The sequence below is a fragment of the Scyliorhinus canicula genome, chromosome 5, assembly GCF_902713615.1.
Source record: "Scyliorhinus canicula chromosome 5, sScyCan1.1, whole genome shotgun sequence".
Lineage (NCBI taxonomy): Eukaryota > Metazoa > Chordata > Chondrichthyes > Carcharhiniformes > Scyliorhinidae > Scyliorhinus > Scyliorhinus canicula.
This window is the reverse complement of record NC_052150.1, coordinates 209,111,188-209,130,615: the sequence shown is the minus strand read 5'-3', so window position 1 is coordinate 209,130,615 and position 19,428 is coordinate 209,111,188. Positions and strand designations below refer to the sequence as shown.

At 47.1% G+C, this 19,428-nt stretch overlaps 1 protein-coding gene across 6 annotated transcripts in view; it reads left to right on the top strand.

Moving 5' to 3' along the window:
* Positions 1 to 19,428, top strand: part of dpp6a (dipeptidyl-peptidase 6a) — a 1,618,183-nt gene that overhangs the window by 975,031 nt on the left and 623,724 nt on the right. For all 6 annotated transcript variants that reach the window (XM_038798406.1, XM_038798408.1, XM_038798409.1 and 3 more), the window contains exon 2: positions 4,800 to 4,914. In XM_038798406.1, the coding sequence (XP_038654334.1) occupies positions 4,800 to 4,914 (115 nt within the window). The remainder of the gene's footprint in view (positions 1 to 4,799; positions 4,915 to 19,428) is intronic.

The following is a 19,428-nucleotide window of genomic DNA, read 5'->3' as shown; positions in this document are numbered from 1 at the left end:
CAACATTGAGGGCATTTAAAAGTTTATTGGATAAGCATATGGATGATAAGGGCATAGTGTAGGTTAGATGGCCTTTAGTTTTTTTTCCATGTCGGTGCAACATTGAGGGCCGAAGGGCCTGTACTGCGCTGTATCGTTCTATGTTCTATGTTCTATGTTCTAACCCCTGATCCCCTTATTAATCAAGAGTAACTGTAGGACGGCTAATGTCACATCACTATTTAAAAAGATAGGTCGAGAGAAAGCAGGGAATTATAGACCAGTAAGACTGACATCAGTAGTGGGGAAAGTTCTAGAATCCACTATCAAAGATTTTATACAAGAGCACTGAGAAATCAGTGGCAGGATCGGACAGAGTCAGCCTGGATTTATGAAGGGGAAATCAGGCTTGACAAATCTACTGGAATTCTTTGCGGATGTAACTATTTTTTTAAAAGTGTCGAGTTTCAATTCATTTTTTACAATTGAGGGGCAATTTAGCGTGGCCAATCTATCTACCTGGGCTATTGCGCCACCATGCTGCCTTTGAGGATGTAACTAGTAGAATGTGGATGTGATATATTTGGGGCGGGATTCTCCGACCCCCCCGTCGGGTGAATCGCCCAGGGGGGGGGGGGGGGGGGGGGGGGGGCGTGAGTCCCGCCCCCGCCAGCAGACAAAATCTCTGGAGGCGGGGTTTTGGCAGGGGTGGGAATCGCGCCGCGCCGTTCAGCGGCCGCTGGCAGCAGCCTCCCCGGCAGTTCTCCGGCCCGCAATGGGCCCAGCGGCCGCCCGTTTTAGGCCGGTCCTGCCTCCGCCATGGGCGGTGCGGAGATGAACCCCCTTGTGCATGTGCTTGGATGACGCCAGCACACGCTGGCACTCCCACGCATGTGCAAACTCGTGCTGGCTGGCGGAGGCCCTTTGGTGCCAGTTGGCACGGCACCAAGCCCCTTCAGCGTCGGTTGGCATGGTGCCAACCCCGCTGGCGCCAGCCTAGCCCCTGAAGGTGCCGTGGATTCTGCACCTTCCGGGCGGCCCGACGCCAGACTGGTTCATGCCACTCCTTGGCGCCAGGACCGCCCGCCCCGCTGGGTAGGGGAGAATCCTGCCCTTGGACTTTCAGAAGGCTTTTGACAAAGTCTCGCATAAAAGGTTAGCCTGTAAAAATAAAGCACATGGGATTGGGGGTAGTATATTGAGATGGATAGAAAAGAGGTTGGCAGTCAGGAAACAAAGAGTAGGAATTAACAGGCCTTTTACAAATTGGCAGTGAGTGACTAGTGGGGTACCACAGTGATCAGTCTGAGGGCCCCAGCTAGTCACAATATATATTAATGATTTAGATGAGGGAACAAAATGTCATATCTTCAGATTTGCAAATGACACCAAGTTGGGTGGAAAGGTGAGCTGTGAGGTCGATGCAGAGATCCTTCAGTGTGATTCAGACAAGTTGAGTGAGTGGGCAAATGAATGGCAGATGCAGTATAATTTGTATAAATGCGAGGTTATCCACTTTGGAAGCAAAAACAAGAAGGCAGCCTATTATCTAAATGGCCATGAATTAGGAGAGGGAACATGTGTCGAGACCTGGGTGTTCTCGTACACCAGTCGCTGAAGGTAATCATGCAGGGGCAGCAGGCGGTAAAGGAGGCAAATGGTATGTTGGCTTTCATTGCGAGAGGATTCGACTACAAGAGCAGTCTTGCTGCAATTAAACAGGGCCTTTGTGAGGTCACACCTGAAATGTTGTGTGCCATTTTGGCCTCCATATCTGAGGAAGGATGTTCCCGCTATAGAGAGAGTGCAGCGAAGGTTTATCAGACTGATTCCTGGGAAGGCAGGACTGACGTACGAAGAGAGATTGAATCAGTTTGGATTGTATTCGCTGAAGTTCAGAAGAATGAGGGGGCATCTTGTGGAATCCTATAAAATTCTAACTGGGCTGGACAGAGTAAATGCAGGACGGATGTTCCTGATGATGTCTGCGTCCAGAACTAGGGAGCATAGTCTGAGGGTAAGGGTAGTCCATTTAGGACAGAGGTGAGGAGAAATTTCTTCACCCAGAGAATGGTGAGCCTGTGAAATTTGATACCACAGGAAGTAGTTGAGCCCAAATCATTGTGGGCTGGATTCTCCGTTTGGGAGGCCATGTGCTGCCGCCAGCAGAGCATGTGTGACTTTCACGACTGATTCCGGTGGTGTGAGGGGCTAGCACCAGCACTGACTTAAACTCCCGCTACCTGTGCCGGAAACGTCTGGCGAATGGCCGGATCCCAGCTCTTGCACATGCACGGCTGACGACCTGCATCGGTCACGCCGTACAACATGGAGCCAGCCGTGCATGGCTCCAACCGCAAACCGTGACCCCTCAGCCCACCCCCTGGCCACCCCCCACCAGTCCCCACAGCCGGCACGTTAGATTCCCGCAAGGTTGGAACCACACATAGCCTGCTACGTCGGGAACTCGGCCAATTGATGGCGGAGCATTGCGGGTGGGCTAGCCGATGACGCGCCAATGATATTGAAGGGGCGCGCGTCACAATGACACCAGTTTGGAGAGGGCGGAATATGGCAGACCTGCCCCGGCCCCGATTTTGGCGTGGGATTCCATTCTCCGCCTGATCGGCAAACATGATTTTAGCGTCGGGCTATGGAGAATCCAGCCCTGTGTTGTTTTCAAGACGCAGTTAGATATAGAAGTTAGAGTGAAGGGGATCAAAGGATATGGGGCAAAGCGGGATTAGGCTATTGAATTAGGTGATCAGCCATGATGAAAATGAATGACTTGAAGGGCCGAATGGCCTTATCCTGCTCTTATTTTTTCTATGTTTCTATGCTTTTACCTGCTTGTTCCGAATTATGTTTGTGGAATGATTGTTTTTCTAAATCATTCTGTTTCTCATTCACTGTCTCCAACTGTAACTGATTCTTCTGTACGATTTTACTCCTGTGAGGCTGTTTATTTCTTACCCTTTCTTTGTTTCTGCAACCTTTCAGTGTCTAAACCCCCAAGCACCTAGTTTATTACTGCTTGATTTATCTGCCTTCTGCCTTCCAGTGTTTGGTCTTAATGGTGTCCCTGACCTGTGGTCCTTGACCCCTCACCTCCATTTCTCAATGAAAAAAAAAGAAAGTGGACTTAACAGTGATGTTCTCTTCAACACTGTGCCCATCAAAATTCAATTTGTTTGTATGCGGAGAAGAGCCAGAACAATGCAATATTACTGTCTGAAATGCTTCCAGCTGTATTGTTAGCTGCAGCTCATCAATCAGGAGAATGTGTTATCAGTGAAAATAGTGATCCTTTAAGAAGTGTGGAGGGTAGAGAGAAATCCATATGTAATATTTTTCTAACTCACACAATCAGGCTTCCAGCGAGATTGCAACCTCTAATGTATATAAAAGCATTGGCTCATGCTTTAAGGTGACCCTTTATAGTTCACCTTTCTATAGGGCATACAATTAATGCTGGTAGCAAGGACATTATGCACACAGTGTATAATATTAGCAGTGCAATAATGATGCTAAATGCATTACCAGCACATTTTAGAGGTTATTTCACCTCATTGTACTTCCTATTAAACTCTACCAGCTAGGTTGAGTAGAAAAGTGTCTAGGGACGCTGGAGACAATTGAGACACGTGGTGAATTCTGTTGAGTTCAACAAAGGTCAGGAACAAAGCAGTAGTAAAATGAGATCATTTAATTTGGACTGCTAAATTTATACTGTTTTGCATTGAATATTAAGGCAAGCTGCAAAGAAATTATTGCTTGAAGGTTCAATTTGATAAAGCTGTCTAATCAAGGAAAGAGACATCAGGTGACTTCACTGACCTTGGGCAATTCAAATGGCGCTCCCTGCTTGCGCGTGCTCACTTGCGTGTGTGCATGTGTGTGTTCATGTGTGTGTATGCAAGTGTGGGTGTATGGATGTTGGATGAACAACAAATAAGGCCTATCCCCACTTCTCCCTCTGTTGAATTCCCTGTCACTAGTCTCCATCCAGGCCTACACATAAAAAGTGGTCACCTGAGTGTGGAGCTGCCACTATCACAACTTAAGCCGATACATCCAGTAGAGCTGGGACAATTAATGAGAGCGTGCAGGAAAGATGAGACAGATCGAGCGCCACATTTTGCTGACAAGGGTGAGAGACCTCGGCCTGTTGCAAAGAGGCAGGTTTGGGCACCGAGATTCGGTCATACGCGCCCAGCATGTGCTGTGAATTGATAGGCCCAAACAGCAATGGAAATGAGTCCTCAAGCTCCATTTTTACACTCATGTGAGCTGCCAACCGCCGGCAGTGCCCCACTGACAAATCACCCAAACAACACCCGTCTGTCTGCCTCAGAGACAATGGTGCTTGGCTACACCCTGGGATGGGACATTTGGAGCCTGCTGGTGGGAGGATAATGGGTGTTGGAGGTGATGGCAACTCCTAAAGCGCCTCAGAAACATTCCTGCCCCTCCGGTCTCCACAGGAACTGATAACAAATCACTGGCAGGGTTCTTCAACATGTGTCACGCCCCTCGTTTACATACCTAAGGCGGCTAACACATGTGTTGGCTTCTGCTTGGGATGCCTAAAAAAAGAGCCCCACAAATTTAACAGGAGGTTCTCACAGTCCATTTATTATAAAATTGGTGCACTTTTTGTTGGTTCTACATCCAATTAGACACCTACCTCATTGTCTCTGTGCTTTGAAGTACAGTTGTATATAATGTCTGCAATTTTAAATCATGTCATAATCTGGTCCAAATATATGATGTGTACAATGTGTTTAGTTGTTAATTGACAATACTATTTCCTTCTGCAGGAGCTGGTGGGCAGTAACCCTCCTCAGAGAAACTGGAAAGGAATAGCAATTGCACTTCTCGTTATCCTGGTCATCTGCTCACTGATCGTAACCTCAGTTATCCTCCTGACTGAACGTAAGCAACCTCAATATTTAATTTCTCTGTGAGAAGCATTATAGCCTGCAACCAAGATGACGGACCACATGAAACTCATGGTTTAAGTGAGGTGGGGTGCCCAAATTGGGAGGAGTATGCAAGTCGTTATTAAGCAACAAATTACTACGTGTTTTTAGGATGGTGCAGAGTCCCAAATAACGAATGGAAGATCGGTGCCCATTGAATCTAATAGAGGAAGAAAGAGGACCTGTGGATTTATCTAGGCTTCTACATAGCTATTGATTGATTGGTTGATTGATTGATTGATATCCGGAAATCTCGGCAGTCCCGCTGCTAGATTTGTGGGTGCTCTTTTCTCTTCGAGAGAGAATGTTTCCTTTGTGGGGAAGAAGATCTAAAGGCCATCAATATAAGATTGATGACCAGAAAATCCAATCGGGAATTCAGAAGAAACCTCTTCACCTAAAGCCTGGTGAGAATGTGGAACTTGTTATCATGGGAAGAGGTCGAAGGACATTTAAGGGGAGGTCAGGCAAATATACGAGGGAGGAAGGACCGGAAAATTACGATCATAGATGTAGATGGGAGAAGATGGAGGGAGGCTCGAGTGGAGCATTAGCATCTGCATGGACTGCATGCTCCGAATGGCCAGTTTCTGAGCCATTATGTCCTGTGTAAGCCCATATGCATCACTTTGCACACAATTCATTACTTTTGGGTGGAGAGTTCTTTTGTTGCGTAGGTAAATGGATGGCACAGTGGCAAAGTAGTTAGCGCTACTGCCTCACAGCTCCAGGGTCACGGGTTCAATCCCAGCCTCGGATGACTGTCTGTGTGGAGTTTGCACTTTCTCCCCGTGTCTGCGTGGGTTTCCTCCGGGTGCTACAGTTTCTTCTCACAGTCCAAAGACGTGCAGGTCAGGTGGATTGGCCACGTAAAATTGCCCCTTAGTAGGGTTACTGGGTTACGGTGATAGGGTGGAGGCATGGGCTTAAGTAGGGTGTTCTTTCCAAGGGCCCGTGGCGATGGGCCGAATAGCCTCCTTCTGCACTGTATGTTTCTATGCCCAAAAGCATACATGAAGAATGGAGATAAATGTCTGGAAAGAAAATTCTCCTGGTTGTGATGCGGAAAAGGAATAAAATAACTTGCAATTACCCAGGAACTTCCACAACCTCATGATGCTCCAAGAGTCACAGACAAGGAACATCTTCCTGAAGTATAGTTATTGTCATCAGTAAGACAAATATGGCAGCTAATTTATACACAGAAATGCCTCACAAACGGCAGTAGTTTAGATGAGTGAAGTCGGGAGACCTCCCTGGCTGCTCTTCTTCAAATAATGCCACGGGATCCTAAACAAGCAGACAGGATATTGGTTTAACATCCCATCAGAAAAGCATTCTCTCAATAGTGCACCGGGGTGTCAAGCTACGTTGTTTGTTCATGGGCCTTAGAACCCATGATAGCTTGTGAATGTGTTTCCACTGACAACAATTGGAGCCGCAAATTTATCTTCGGTCCGATTGTTTGACCGGCAAGACATTTTACCTTTCCAGATAGACTGATGGGATCTTGAACATTTACCAGTTGATGGGTTCTTGGTTTCACATTTTACCAATTGAACAGCAATTGGACTCCCAGAAGTTATTTTTTTCCGAATAAAAATCCCACAAACAGTACTGAGATAAATTCCAGATGGTGTGTCTGAGGTGTTGATTAACATTTAATAGCTGGCCAGGCCAAGAAGAGAACCCCAAATATTGCTCAAAAAGCAAAATCACCGAATCAGAGGGGAAAAAAAAAGAGTCCTGTTTTGGCGTGTTTAGCGGGGGTGTTTCTCAGCACTTGTATTGCTGAGAATGGCCCCGCTGTTAAATGGGACACAGCATCTTTTTCGGGCCTTGGTGAGGAACGCATTGCTGAGGCTACACTAGTGGGCTCAGCTCAACAGTTCAGGAAGAGATCGGGGCGCCATTTTAAAATGGTGTCTAAACCTCTTGTACCGCCCCCCCCCCCCCCCCCCCCCCCCCTCCCCGCACTGCAGCCTCCAATCCTCTCCCCCACCCTCCCAGTGCCCCATCTTGCCGATTAGGGGGCCCTCGAACCCGGTGCCCCACCTCAGCTAGGCAAACACCCCTGGGCCCGATCCCTGGCATGGGCAACCTGGTAAATGGGAACTTTGGCATTGCCAGCCAGGCACCCAGGCAATGTCCATCCCAAACTGGCAGTGCCACCTGGCACCAATGTGCCAGATCAGCAGTGGCAAGGTACCTGGGTGGCATCAGGAGTGGCAGCGTACCACCCTGCCCAGACCCCGACCAACCAGGGGCCTCTGATCACCTGGGACATCCCCCAAGTGCCGTTATGCCTGGTCCACATTTGTGGAAACCAGTGCTAAACGGTGCCACGGTGGGATCTCTGAGGCCGGGCCATTTGATCCCGCACCTTGGGCAATACCGACGTAGATATATTCAAGCGCGACTAGCTACTCACTTGAATATGCAAATCTGGAGTCCGCCTATCGAGGGCAAGATCCAGATTTCATTGCCTCACAAGATCTCGTTAGATCTCACGAGGCATAACGAGCATCGTAAATCTCACGAGAGGCCTCTCACAAGATTTAACAGTCTTGTCACGCCCCTGAATCGGGGCAACGAGGCCGGAACATTGCGCCCAAAGAATTGTTGTGGCGCAGAAGGAGGTCATTCTGCCCATCGTTTCTACACTAGATATCTCCAAATTAGCATTATGACTTCGTGCCATTCCTCTCCCTTTTCCCTCCCCAATGTACCCCTACACATTGTTTCTCTTCAAATAATAATCTCACGCCCTCTTGAATGCCTCGATTGAACCTGCCTCCACCACACTTCCAGGCCATGCATTCCAGACCCCAGCAAACTCTTGTGTGAAAACAATTTTTCTCACATCACATTTACTTCATTTTCAAATCATCTTAAAATCTGTGCCCTCGCGTTCCTGGTCCTTTTACGAAGGGGACCGTTTCTCCCTATCCACTCTGTCCTGTCCCCTCATGGTTTTGAACATCTGTATTAAATCTCCTCTTAGTCTTCTCCCCTCCGAGGGGAACAGTCCCAAACTCTCCACCCTGTCCTCGTAACTGAAGTGAATACTGCAGATCTGAGACAAGAACAGAAAGTTCTAGGGCAGCACGGCGGCGCAGTGGGTTAGCCCTGCTGTCTCACGGCGCCGAGGTCCCAGGTTCGATCCCGCCTCTGGGTCACTGTCAGTGTGGAGTTTGCACATTCTCCCTGTGTCTGCATGGGTTTCACCCCCACAACCCAAAGATGTGCAGGTAGGTGGATTGATCACGCTAAATTGCCCCTTCATTTGAAAAAATGAATTAGGTTCTCCAAATTAAAAAAAACCCCAGAAAGTTCTCAAAATCTCAGCAGGCCTGTCAAGACCTGCGGGGAGAGCTGCAGAGCTGTTTCAAGTCCTGTTTGGGACGGGTGCAACAGGTTCTTTTACACCCTCTTGAGTTGGCTGGACAGAGCCTCAGTTTAACGTCCAATCCAAAAGGCAATACCTACAGCCGTGTAGCCAACACTCCCTCAGTACTTCACTGGACTACCAGCCCAGGCTACATCCTCAAATTTCCTGCCGTGCTGCTTGAACCTCTAAACCTCAGTCTCAGAGGCAGGATTGCCATCGCCGAGCTAACGTTGACTCTGCCCCGCAGTTTGCTGCCAACTAAGTAATATTGCAGATTCAGGCTCTAATTTCTAAGTGGGCAGCATGGTAGCAGTGGGCAGCACGGTAGCACAGTGGTTAGCCCAGTTACTTCACAGCTCCGGGGTCCCAGGTTTGATTCCCGGCTTGGGTCACTGTCTGTGCGGAGTCTGCACGTTCTCCCCGTGTCTGCATGGGTTTTCTACGGGTGCTTCGATTTCCTCCCACAGTCCAAAGATGTGCAGGTTAGGTGGATTGGCCATGATAAATTGCCCTTAGTGTCCAAAAAGGTGAGGTGGGGTTACTGGATTGCGGGGTAGGGTGGAGGCTTGGGCATAAGTAAAGTGCTCTTTCCAAGGGCCGGTGCAGACTCGATGGGCCGAATGGCGTCCTTCTGCACTGTAAATTCTATGATTCTATGATTCTGTTTATTGCGGTACCTGTTTGAAAAAAAAACTTGCAATATATTTTTGCACTTCTGAAAGCTCCTTCAGATAGCAAGGCAGAGGGGTAATGTTGTCTGCAATTTTAGACAGCAACACAGCACAGGTTAGCAAAACAATGGAAAAGAGCACAAAAGGATGCTCATCTCACAGTGTATTTACACCCTCAGCAATATTTGATAAGGGTTTTAGCAAGATTCCTTTGTCACATTAATGGTTTGTATTATTACAGTGTTAGCAAAACAGAATTGTGAAGTGTTGAGAATTAGGTTCAACAGCACGAAAGTAAACAATGACTAAGAGACAATCTGAATTTTTGCGCAGAAAGAAAATCTTCACACTTGCTTTCCAAACACAGGCCTCTTCATCGCCAGCCCACCAAATTAAATGACAGCATTTTGATACCTGCTCCAGTTATCTAAAACAAAATAAGCTTGAGGACAACATAAGAATGACATAAGGCTCTTCCGGAAAGTACCTGCTCCAAATTCTTGCACATCATTTAAAAGAAGCATGCCAATTTTGTTTCTTAATTAGCATTAATATGACATTTAAGCAGTTTTACAGCTCTGTGTTGGTTCGTTCTTGGTGTTGAAGTTTGCCGACTGTATGCTGGTATAGCGCAAGGAACTCCTACACATCTGATGTACCATCTGCATTTTCCTTCTATTTTTTTCATGCAGTTTTTTTTTAAACTACTGTTGTTGAAGACAGATTGGAAACTCAGACATTATTGCTAACATTTTTCCTCGAGCAGCAAATAAATGCACTTCTGAAAAAAAACGTTTTTTTTAATTTTTGAGATTTTGGGCTGAATTTTTAGGCCTTGTTGGGGATTAATGCTGAGGTGGGTGGGCACAAGTTTAGTGTGGAACCCCAATTGGGTGAAGGGCAGTTTGATTGCGAGATGCTTATGTGTCCGTAAGATCATTCAGTCAATCTTCATGTATCTATATTCCTTCCACTCCAGCACCCAAAAGTTTCTTAAATAGTTCCAAGGTTTTCACCTTCTTCCTCTTCTTCAAAGTCCTGTCCAAGTGCTGGTTATTCTTTGAACAGAGAGCAAATCTAAGTATCCTTCATGCCACACAAATGCCAAGCATTGACCATCTCCAAAAAGAGAGAATTGAATCATCTCTGCCTGACAGTCAATGGCCTCATCAGCGTTGAATCCTCCACCATCAACATCATTATTGCTGCCCTGCTCCTTGAGGATTCACAGCTGACACATCACACATACACAAGACTGATAGTATTCACTTAAAGTCTCTTAATTTGTATTAATATGTCGCACAGGTTTTAAACTCGATAAATGTCACGCTGACTCTTTTATCACAGACTCTTTAGCTCAATATACCAATAAAGGTTACTCAACGCACAAATCAAACTCACAAAAGCGATCTGCCAGCCACGCTGTGCCTGGAAAGCAGCGCACCGCAGTGCAACATGGCTGGTAAATGGCAGGAGACCCGCTCCCGGGATCCACCTGGCTCGCCACACCTCGCAAGATCGAACGCGATCTCGCGATGTGAAGCCCGTACATGGTGGGCGGGATCACTTTCTGCTAAATCTGCATATTATAGCGAGACAGCTAATCTCACTCTGTTATGCAGTTCCCTGAGGTAACCAAGGCGTTGGGATCTATCCCCTTTGCCTTGGAGACCTCAACCGAGTGCTGTTCATTACTAGTCTCCACAAACAGGGACCACACGGAGCGACGATTGTGGATGTCTCCCAGGGAATTGGGGGCCCCTAGGTGCATGGCCTCTGGGCAGAGCGGCACCCTGGCACTGCTGGTACCCCCTGGGCACCTTGGCAGTGCCACACAACACGATGAAAGGTATCATCAATATGAAGATATAAATATTATCCTATAAAAGCAGGTCAGAGGTTGGGAATTTGGAGTGAGAAACCCACCTCCTGATTTCCTAAAACCTGTCCACCATCTACAAGGCATAAGTCAGGAGTATAATGGATGAGTGCAACTCTGACAATGCTGATGCTGCTCGGCACTGTCCAGGAAATAGTGGCCAACTTGGCACCCCATTCACCACCTTAGACATTCACTCCTTCCATCATCGATATGGACAGGGGCAGCAGAGTGTGTACCGTAAATTTGTTAAACACTGCAACAACTCACCAAGACCCCTTTCACATCACGTTCAAAACCCTTGACTTTTCAGGAAGGGTAACGGCAGCAGATACGGAAGAACACGACTGCCTGCTCCCCCCCCACCCCTCACAAATGTGGGCATTACCCCTCACCTCCCCAAGTGATGGCACCCCGCTATGAGGTCGCTGAGGGCTCTCTTGTTCAAGCCTTCCCATGTGTCTTTCCCCTCCCCTTCGAGGACCCTCAACCTTCACCCTCCAACCTTCCAGAGGTCTCTTCATACCCAGTTTGCACCATCATCATACCTCCCCTCCACATTCCTTGCATGGGCATGGCCCCCTTCAGGCACTGGCCCTTGGCAGTGCCACCCTGGCACCCCGGCACCATGGCACCCTAGCCATGCCCCTGATGACTTTGCAATGCCAACCAAGCACCTTGGCTGTGCCAGGGTGGCAGTGCCAATGAGCCAGTCTGCCAGTGCCAAGGTGCCTGCGTTCGAGGGGAAGGGCCAGGGGGCGACCCTGCCCAGTCCCTGACCACCCAGGTCCTCCATTGGTCTCGGAAGTTCCCCAGGTGCTGTTCCATCTGATCCACATTTGTGTGGACCAGTACAAAATGGCGCCCGGCTGGGGACGCCCTGGGGAGGCCGGTAGATACCGGTGAGTATGCCTAGTAGGTTTAAAACCTACTGAGGTGCGTGTGGCTTGGTCATGCCCATTGTGGGTGGGGTCCGGAAGGCACTGCCTCGTGAGGTCTAGGTAGATCCCGTGAGGCATAGTGGCTGTCAGAAAGCCCGCAGGAGGCTTCTCCCGGCATCTACCGGCCTTGTCGCACACCCATTCCGGTGCGGTACTGCCGGTAGATCGCGCTCTCAGTGTTTGTGAGTTGATGTATTGAATAAATTAAATTCTAAATTGAATTTTTCAAAAAACAGTGAATAAAACAGTTTGGCTCAGGGATTATGCACCAGCTAAAGTTCAAAGTATCGTTTCATGGGGCCCGGCATCTTGGTCTCCTTTACATATATTTGATGAAACCTTTAAGGTGACATTTTTTAAAAAATCATTCATGGGATGTGGGCTTGACTGGTTAGGCTAGCATTCATTGCCTTCTTGAACCGTTGCAGTCCATGTGATGTAGGAAAACTCCCAGTCCTGTTAGGGAGGGAGCGACAGTGAAGGAACTTATATTTACAAGTCAGGGTGGTGAGTGAATTGGTGGGGAACCTCCAGGTGATTGTGTTCCCATGTGTTTGCTGACCTTGTTCCTCTTGATTGTAGTAGTCGTGGGTGTGAGCTTCTGCATGCATCTTGTAGATGGTATACACCAGACGGGACAGAGGGAGTAGCAGAAAGTGTGGAGGAGTTGCATTACTGGTTAGGGAACATATCACAGCTGTGACGAGGGAGGACATCTTGAAGGGATCCTGCAGTGAGGCATTATGGGCAGAACTCACAAATAGGAAGGGGGCAATCACAATGTTGGGTGTACTATAGGTCTCCCAACAGCCAGTGGGATACAGAGCAACAGGTATGTAGTCAGATTCCTGTCATGTGAGTACCTTTAAGAAATGAGTGTTTATAAAATAGCTGTAGTGGATGTACCTTTAAGAACTATGTGCTTATTAGTGACATCAGAGTGTGGGTGGAGCTGGGCTGTCTGTCTGCGTTTACTTTTGCTTTGGTCTGTCTGCTGCAGGGTGTGTTTAGTTTTGTTTTGAGATCTGGATAGCTGCTGTCACAGCAAGAAGGTGTATTAGTTTATCTGCAATCTAAAGACTGTCTCCAGATCATTTGGTGATTTTAAAATAATATCTGTTTCTGTAGAGAAGTTAAACCTGATGTCTTTCTTTAAAAAGTTTTTTTTTGTCTTATGGATGTTGCAAGGAAAGTTTTAAGAGTTACTTAGAGAGTACTGTATTCTTTGGGGTATTTATTGGTGTTCATAGTTGTTAAGAGGTTTACTGTGCATTTATAAAGTGTTAACTGGTTTCATAAATAAACATTGTTTTAATTTAAAAGTACTGGAGATCTCTGTTGCATCACACTTGCAGAGTAGGCCCGTGTGCTCCCCATAACCATAATTTATTAAAAGTTGTTGGGTCAGGTGAACTCCATGATACACTTTGGGGTTCTCTGAACCCTGGCCCAGAACATTCTGGAAAGATGTGAAAATGTTGTGGTGGGTGATTTTAATTTCCCCCATATTGACTGGAATTCCCTTAGTGCCAGGGATTCAGATGGAGAGCAATTTATTCGGTGTGTCCAGCAGGGATTTTTGAAACAGTATTTTGATAGTCCAACCAGGAACGGGGCCTTGCTGGGCCTGATATTGGGGGATGAGGCCGGCTAGGTGACCAAAGTTTCAGTCGGGGAACATTTTGAGAATAGTGATAATAATTTTGTAAGTTTTGAATATTCATGGGGGAAAACCAACTACAACAGAATTTGGCAAGAGCTGGAGAATGTGGATTGGGAGTGCCTGTTCGAGGGTAAATCCACATTTGATATGTGAGAGTCTTTTGAAATGAAAATGAAAATCGCTTATTGTCACGAGTAGGCTTCAATGAAGTTACTGTGAAAAGCCCCTAGTCGCCACATTCCGGCGCCTGTCCGGGGAGGCTGGTACGGGAAGACCAGTTGATTAGAGTGCAGGACAGAAATGGCAGGATGAGGGAACCATGGATAACAGGGGAAATTTTGAGACTGGTCAAAAAGGAAAAGGAAGCAGACATAAGGTCTAGGCAACTAAAAACAGACAGAGAGTTTGAAGAATATAGGGGAAGTAGGAACGAACTCAAATGGGGAATTAGGAGAGCTAAAAGGGGCCATGAAATGTCATTGGCAAGCAGGGTCAGGGAAAATTCCCACGGCCTTTTGTATATAAATAAGGAGCAAGAGGGTAGCTAGGAAAAGAGTAGGTCTACTCAAGGATAAAGGAGGGAAGTTATGCATGGAGTCAGAGGAAAAGATGAGATCTTTAATAAATACTTTGCATTGGTATTCACCAAGGAGAGGGACATGATGGATGTAGAGGTTAGGGATAGTTGTGTGAATACTCTCGGACATGTCAGCATAATGAAGGAGTATAATAATAGCATAATAAAATGCAATAAGGTAGACAAGTCTCGCAGGCCGGATGGGGTATATTCCAGGTTACTGTGGGAGGCAAGAGAAGAAATAGCTGGGGCCTTAACAGATATCTTTGCATCACCTTTGACCACAGGTGAGGTTCCAGAGGACAGGATAATAGCCAATGATGTCACTTAGTTTAAGGGAAGCACGGATATTCCAGGTAATTATAGGCCAGTGAGCCTGACATCAGTGGTGGAGAAGCTGTCAGAGAAGATATTGAGGGACAGGATTTGTTCACATTTGGAAGCAAATGGTCTTGTTAGTGATAGGCAACATGATTGCGCGAGGAACATCATGTCTTACCAACTTGATAGAGATTTTTCAGGAGGTGGCAAAATTAATTGATGAGGGAAAGGCTGTGGATGTCGCCGACACAGATTTCAGTAAGGCGTTTGACAAGGTCTCTCATGGCAGACTGGTACAAAAGGTAAAGTTGCTTGAGATTCAGGGTGTGCTACCTTGATGGATAAAGAACTGGCTTGGCAACAGGAGACAGACAGTAGCAGTGGAAGGGAGTTTTTCAGAATGGAGATCGGTAACTCGTGGTGTTCCACAGGGATCAGTGCTGGGACCGCTGTTGTTTGTAATATATATAAATGATCTGGAGGAAAATGTAGGTGGTCTGATTAGCAAGTTTGCAGATGACACTAAGATAGGTGGAGTTGCAGATAGTCAAAGGGACTGTCGGAGAATACAGCAGAATATAGATAGGTTCGAAAGTTGGGCAGAGAAATGGGAGATGGAGTTGAATCGGACAAATGCGAGGTGATGCATTTGGAGGATCAAATTCAGGTGTGAATTATGCAGTAAATGGCAGAACCCTTAGAAGCATTAACACGTAGAGGGATCTGGGCATTCTGGTCCATTGTTCTATGAAAGTGGCAATGCAGGTGGGTAAGGTGATCAAGAAGACATGCAGCATGCTTGCCTTATTGGCTGGGACTTGAGTACAAGAGTTAGCAGCTCATGTTACAGTTGTATAAAACTTGCGTTCGGCCACATTTGGAATATTGTGTGCAGTTCTGGTCACCATACTACCAGAAGGGCGTGGCTGCTTTGAAGAAAGTGCAAAGAAGGTTTGCTGGGATGTTGCCTGGTCTGAAGATTGGCTATGAGGAGATGTTGAATAAACTCGGACTGTTTTCGTTGGAAAGATGGCGGCTGAGGGGATTCTCCATTTTGCCGGTGCCCGGTGGTTTCCCGAAGGCGTGGGGCTGCCCCACAATGGGAAACCCCATTGACCGGCCGGCGTAATGGAGAATCCAGCCGGCGGGTCGGGACAGAAATGTGGCACGGCGGGGCGGAGAATCCACCCCCAATTGAGGCATACAAAATTACAAGAGGGAAAGACAGAGTGAATAGCCAGAAGCTTTTTCCCCAGGGTAGAATACTTAATTACAAGGGGTCACAGGTTCAAAGTGAGAGGGGGAAAGTTTAGGGGAGATGTGCAGGGAAAGTTGTTCACACAGAGGATGGTGGGTGCCTGGAACGTGTTGCCAGTGGAGGTGGTGGAGGCAGGCACAATAGTAGTGTTTAAGATGTATCTTGATAGACACATGAACGGCCAGGGAATGGAGGGAGACAAATCGTTTGGGCAATAAGTAGTAGGTCTAAATAAGGAATTTGGATCGGCACAGGTTTGGTGGGCTAGAGGGCCTGTTTCAGTGCTGTAATGTTCTTTGTTTTTTTTTTCTTTATTCTTATAAATTTGGATTACCCAATTCATTTTTTCCAATTAAGGGGCAATTTAGCGCGGCCAATCCAACTACCCTGCGCATCTTTGGTTTGTGGGGGCCATACCCATGCAAACACGGGGAGAATGTGCAAACTCCACACGGACGGTGACCCAGAGCCGGGATTGAACCTGGGACCTCGGCGCCGTGAGGCAGCTGTGCTAACCACTGTGCCACCGTGCTGCCCATGTTCTTTGTTTTTTGTTGTGGCGGGAGTGAATATTTGTGGAAGGGGTGCCAATTAAGTGGGCTCCTTTGTCCTGGATTGTATCAAACTTCTTGCGTGTTGCTCGAGCTGTACTCATCCAGATAAGTGGAGAGAGTTGAATCACACTCCTGACTTGTGCTGTGTAGATGTGGACAGATTTTGAGCAGTGAGGATGTGAGTTGCGTACTGCAGAACTCCTAGCCTCTGATCTGCTTTTGTAGCTGCAGTATATATATGGCTAGGCCAATTTCTGGGCAATGGGAATTCCCAGGCTGTTGATAGCATGTGATTCAGCGATGGTAATGCTACTGAATGTCAAGAGGCAATAGATTCTCACATGTTGGAGATGCTCACGTATGTGGCATGAATCTTAGTTGCCACTTGTCAACCCAAGCTGTATACTGACAATGTCTTGCTGCATTTTGACACGGTCTGCTTCAGTGTCTTGCTTATTTAGATGTCCCATTGTACTCACCATCCATTATCCCCACTCTAATATCCAAAATATTGTTCTCCAAATGTCTATTGTCTGGAATCTCCCCTATCCAGAATCTCCATTATTCCTACTCCCTGTTATCCCCACTTCCCATTATCCCCATCCCCATTATCCCCATCCCCATTATCCTCATCCCCATTATCCCCACTCTCCATTATCCCCACTCTCCATTATCCCCACACTTCAATATCCCCGCTCTCCATTATCCCCACTCTCCATTATTTCCACTCTTCAATATCCCCGCTCACCATTATCCCCACTCTCCATTATTTCCACTCTTCAATATCCCCACTCACCATTACCCCACTCTCCATTATCCCCACTCTCCATTATCCCCACACCCCATTATCCCCACTTTCCACAATTTCCACTCTCCATTACCCCACTCTCCATTATTCCCACTCCATAATCCTCACTCTCCGTTATAAACACGCTCCGTCATCCCCACTCTCTGTTATCTCCACTCTTGAACATCCCCACTCGCCATGATCACTACTCTCCATTATTCCCACTCTCCATTATCCGTATTTTCCATTATTCCCACTCTCCATTATCCCCAATCTTCATTATCCCCAATCTACATTATTCACACTCTCCATTATTCCCACTCTCCATTATCCCCACTCTCCATTATCCCCACTCTCCATTATTCCCACTCTCCATTATTCCCACTCTCCATTATCCCCACACTCCATTATCCTCACTCTCCATTATCCCCATTCTCCATTATCCCCACCCTCCATTATCCCCACTCTCCATTATCCCCACTCTCCATTATCCCCAATCTCCATTATCCCCACTCTCCATTATCCCCAATCTACATTAGCCCCACTCTCCATTATTCCCACTCTCCATTATCCCCACTCTCCATTATTCCCACTCTCCATTATTCCCACTCTCCATTATCCCCACTCTCCATTATCCCCATTCTCCATTATTCCCACTCTCCATTATCCCCACACTCCATTATCCTCACTCTCCATTATCCCCATTCTCCATTATCCCCACCCTCCATTATCCCCACTCTCCATTATCCCCACTCTCCATTATCCCCAATCTCCATTATCCCCACTCTCCATTATCCCCAATCTACATTAGCCCCACTCTCCATTATTCCCACTCTCCATTATTCCCACTCTCCATTATCCCCACTCTCCATTATCCCCACTCTCCATTATTCCCACTCTCCATTACCCCACTCTCCATTATTCCCACTCCATAATCCGCACTCTCCGTTATAGACACGCTCCGTTATCCCCACTCTCTGTTATGTCCACTCTTCAATATCCCCACTCGCCATGATCCCGACTCTCCATTATCCCCACACTCCATTATCCCCACTTTCCATTAGCCTCCCTTTCGATTTTCCCCATACTCAGCTATCCCCACGCACCATTATTCCCCCTCTCCATTATTCTCACTCTCGATTACTCTCACATTCCATTACTCCGACACATTATCCCCACTGTCCGTTATTCTTACTCCGTTATCCTCACCCTCCATTATCCCCACTCTCCATTATCTGTACTATCCATTATTCCCACTCACCATTATCCCCAATCCCCATTATCCCCAATCTCCATTATTCGCACTCTCCATTATTCCCACTCTCCGTTAGCCCCATTCTCTGTTATTCCCACTCTCCATTATTCCCACTCGCCCTTATCCCCACTCTCCCTTATCTCCACACTTCATTATCCCCTCTTTCCATTAGGCTCCCTTTCGATTGTCCCCATACTCTGCTATCCCCACTCACCATTATTCCCACTCTCCATTATCCCCACTCTCCATTATCCCCACTCTCCATTATACCCAGTCACCATTATCCCTACTCTCCATTATTCCCATTCTCCATTATCCCCACTCTCCATTATCCACACTTTCCATTATCCCCACTCTCCATTATTCCCGCTCTGCTACCCTACTCTCCATTATCCCCACTCTCCATTATTCTCACTCTCCATTATTCTCACTCTCCATTATTCTCACTCTCCATTATTCTCACTCTCCATGACTCTGACACTATTATCCCCACTCCCCGTTATCCCCACTCTCCATTTTCTTCACCCCCGTTATCCTCACTCTCTGTTATCCCCACTCCCCATTATCTTAACTCTCCCTTATCCCTACTCTCTGGTATCCTCTCTCTCCCTTATCCCCACTGTCTGTTATCCCCACTCTTCAATATCACCACTCTTCAATATCCCCACTCTTCAATATCCCCACTCTTCAATATCCCCACTCGCCACATCCCCACTCTCCACTATTCCCACTCTCCATTATCCCCACTATCTATCATACCCACTTTCCATTCTTCCCACTTTCCATGATCCCTATAATCTCCATACTCTGCTATCCCCACTCTCCATTATTCCCACTCTCCATTATCCACACTCTCCATTATCCCTACTCTCCATTATTCCCATTCTACATTATCCCCATTCTCCACTATTCCCATTCTCTATTATCCCCACTCTCCATTATCCCCACTCTTCATTATCCCTACTCTCCATTATCCCCACTCTCCATTATCCTCACTCTCCATTATCCCCACTCTCCATTATCCCCACTCTCCATTATCCCTACTCTCCATTATCCCCATTCTCCATTATCCCTACTCTCCATTATCCCCACTCTCCATTCTCCCCATTCTCCACTATTCCCATTCTCCATTATCCCCACTCTCCATTATCCCCACTCTTCATTATCCCT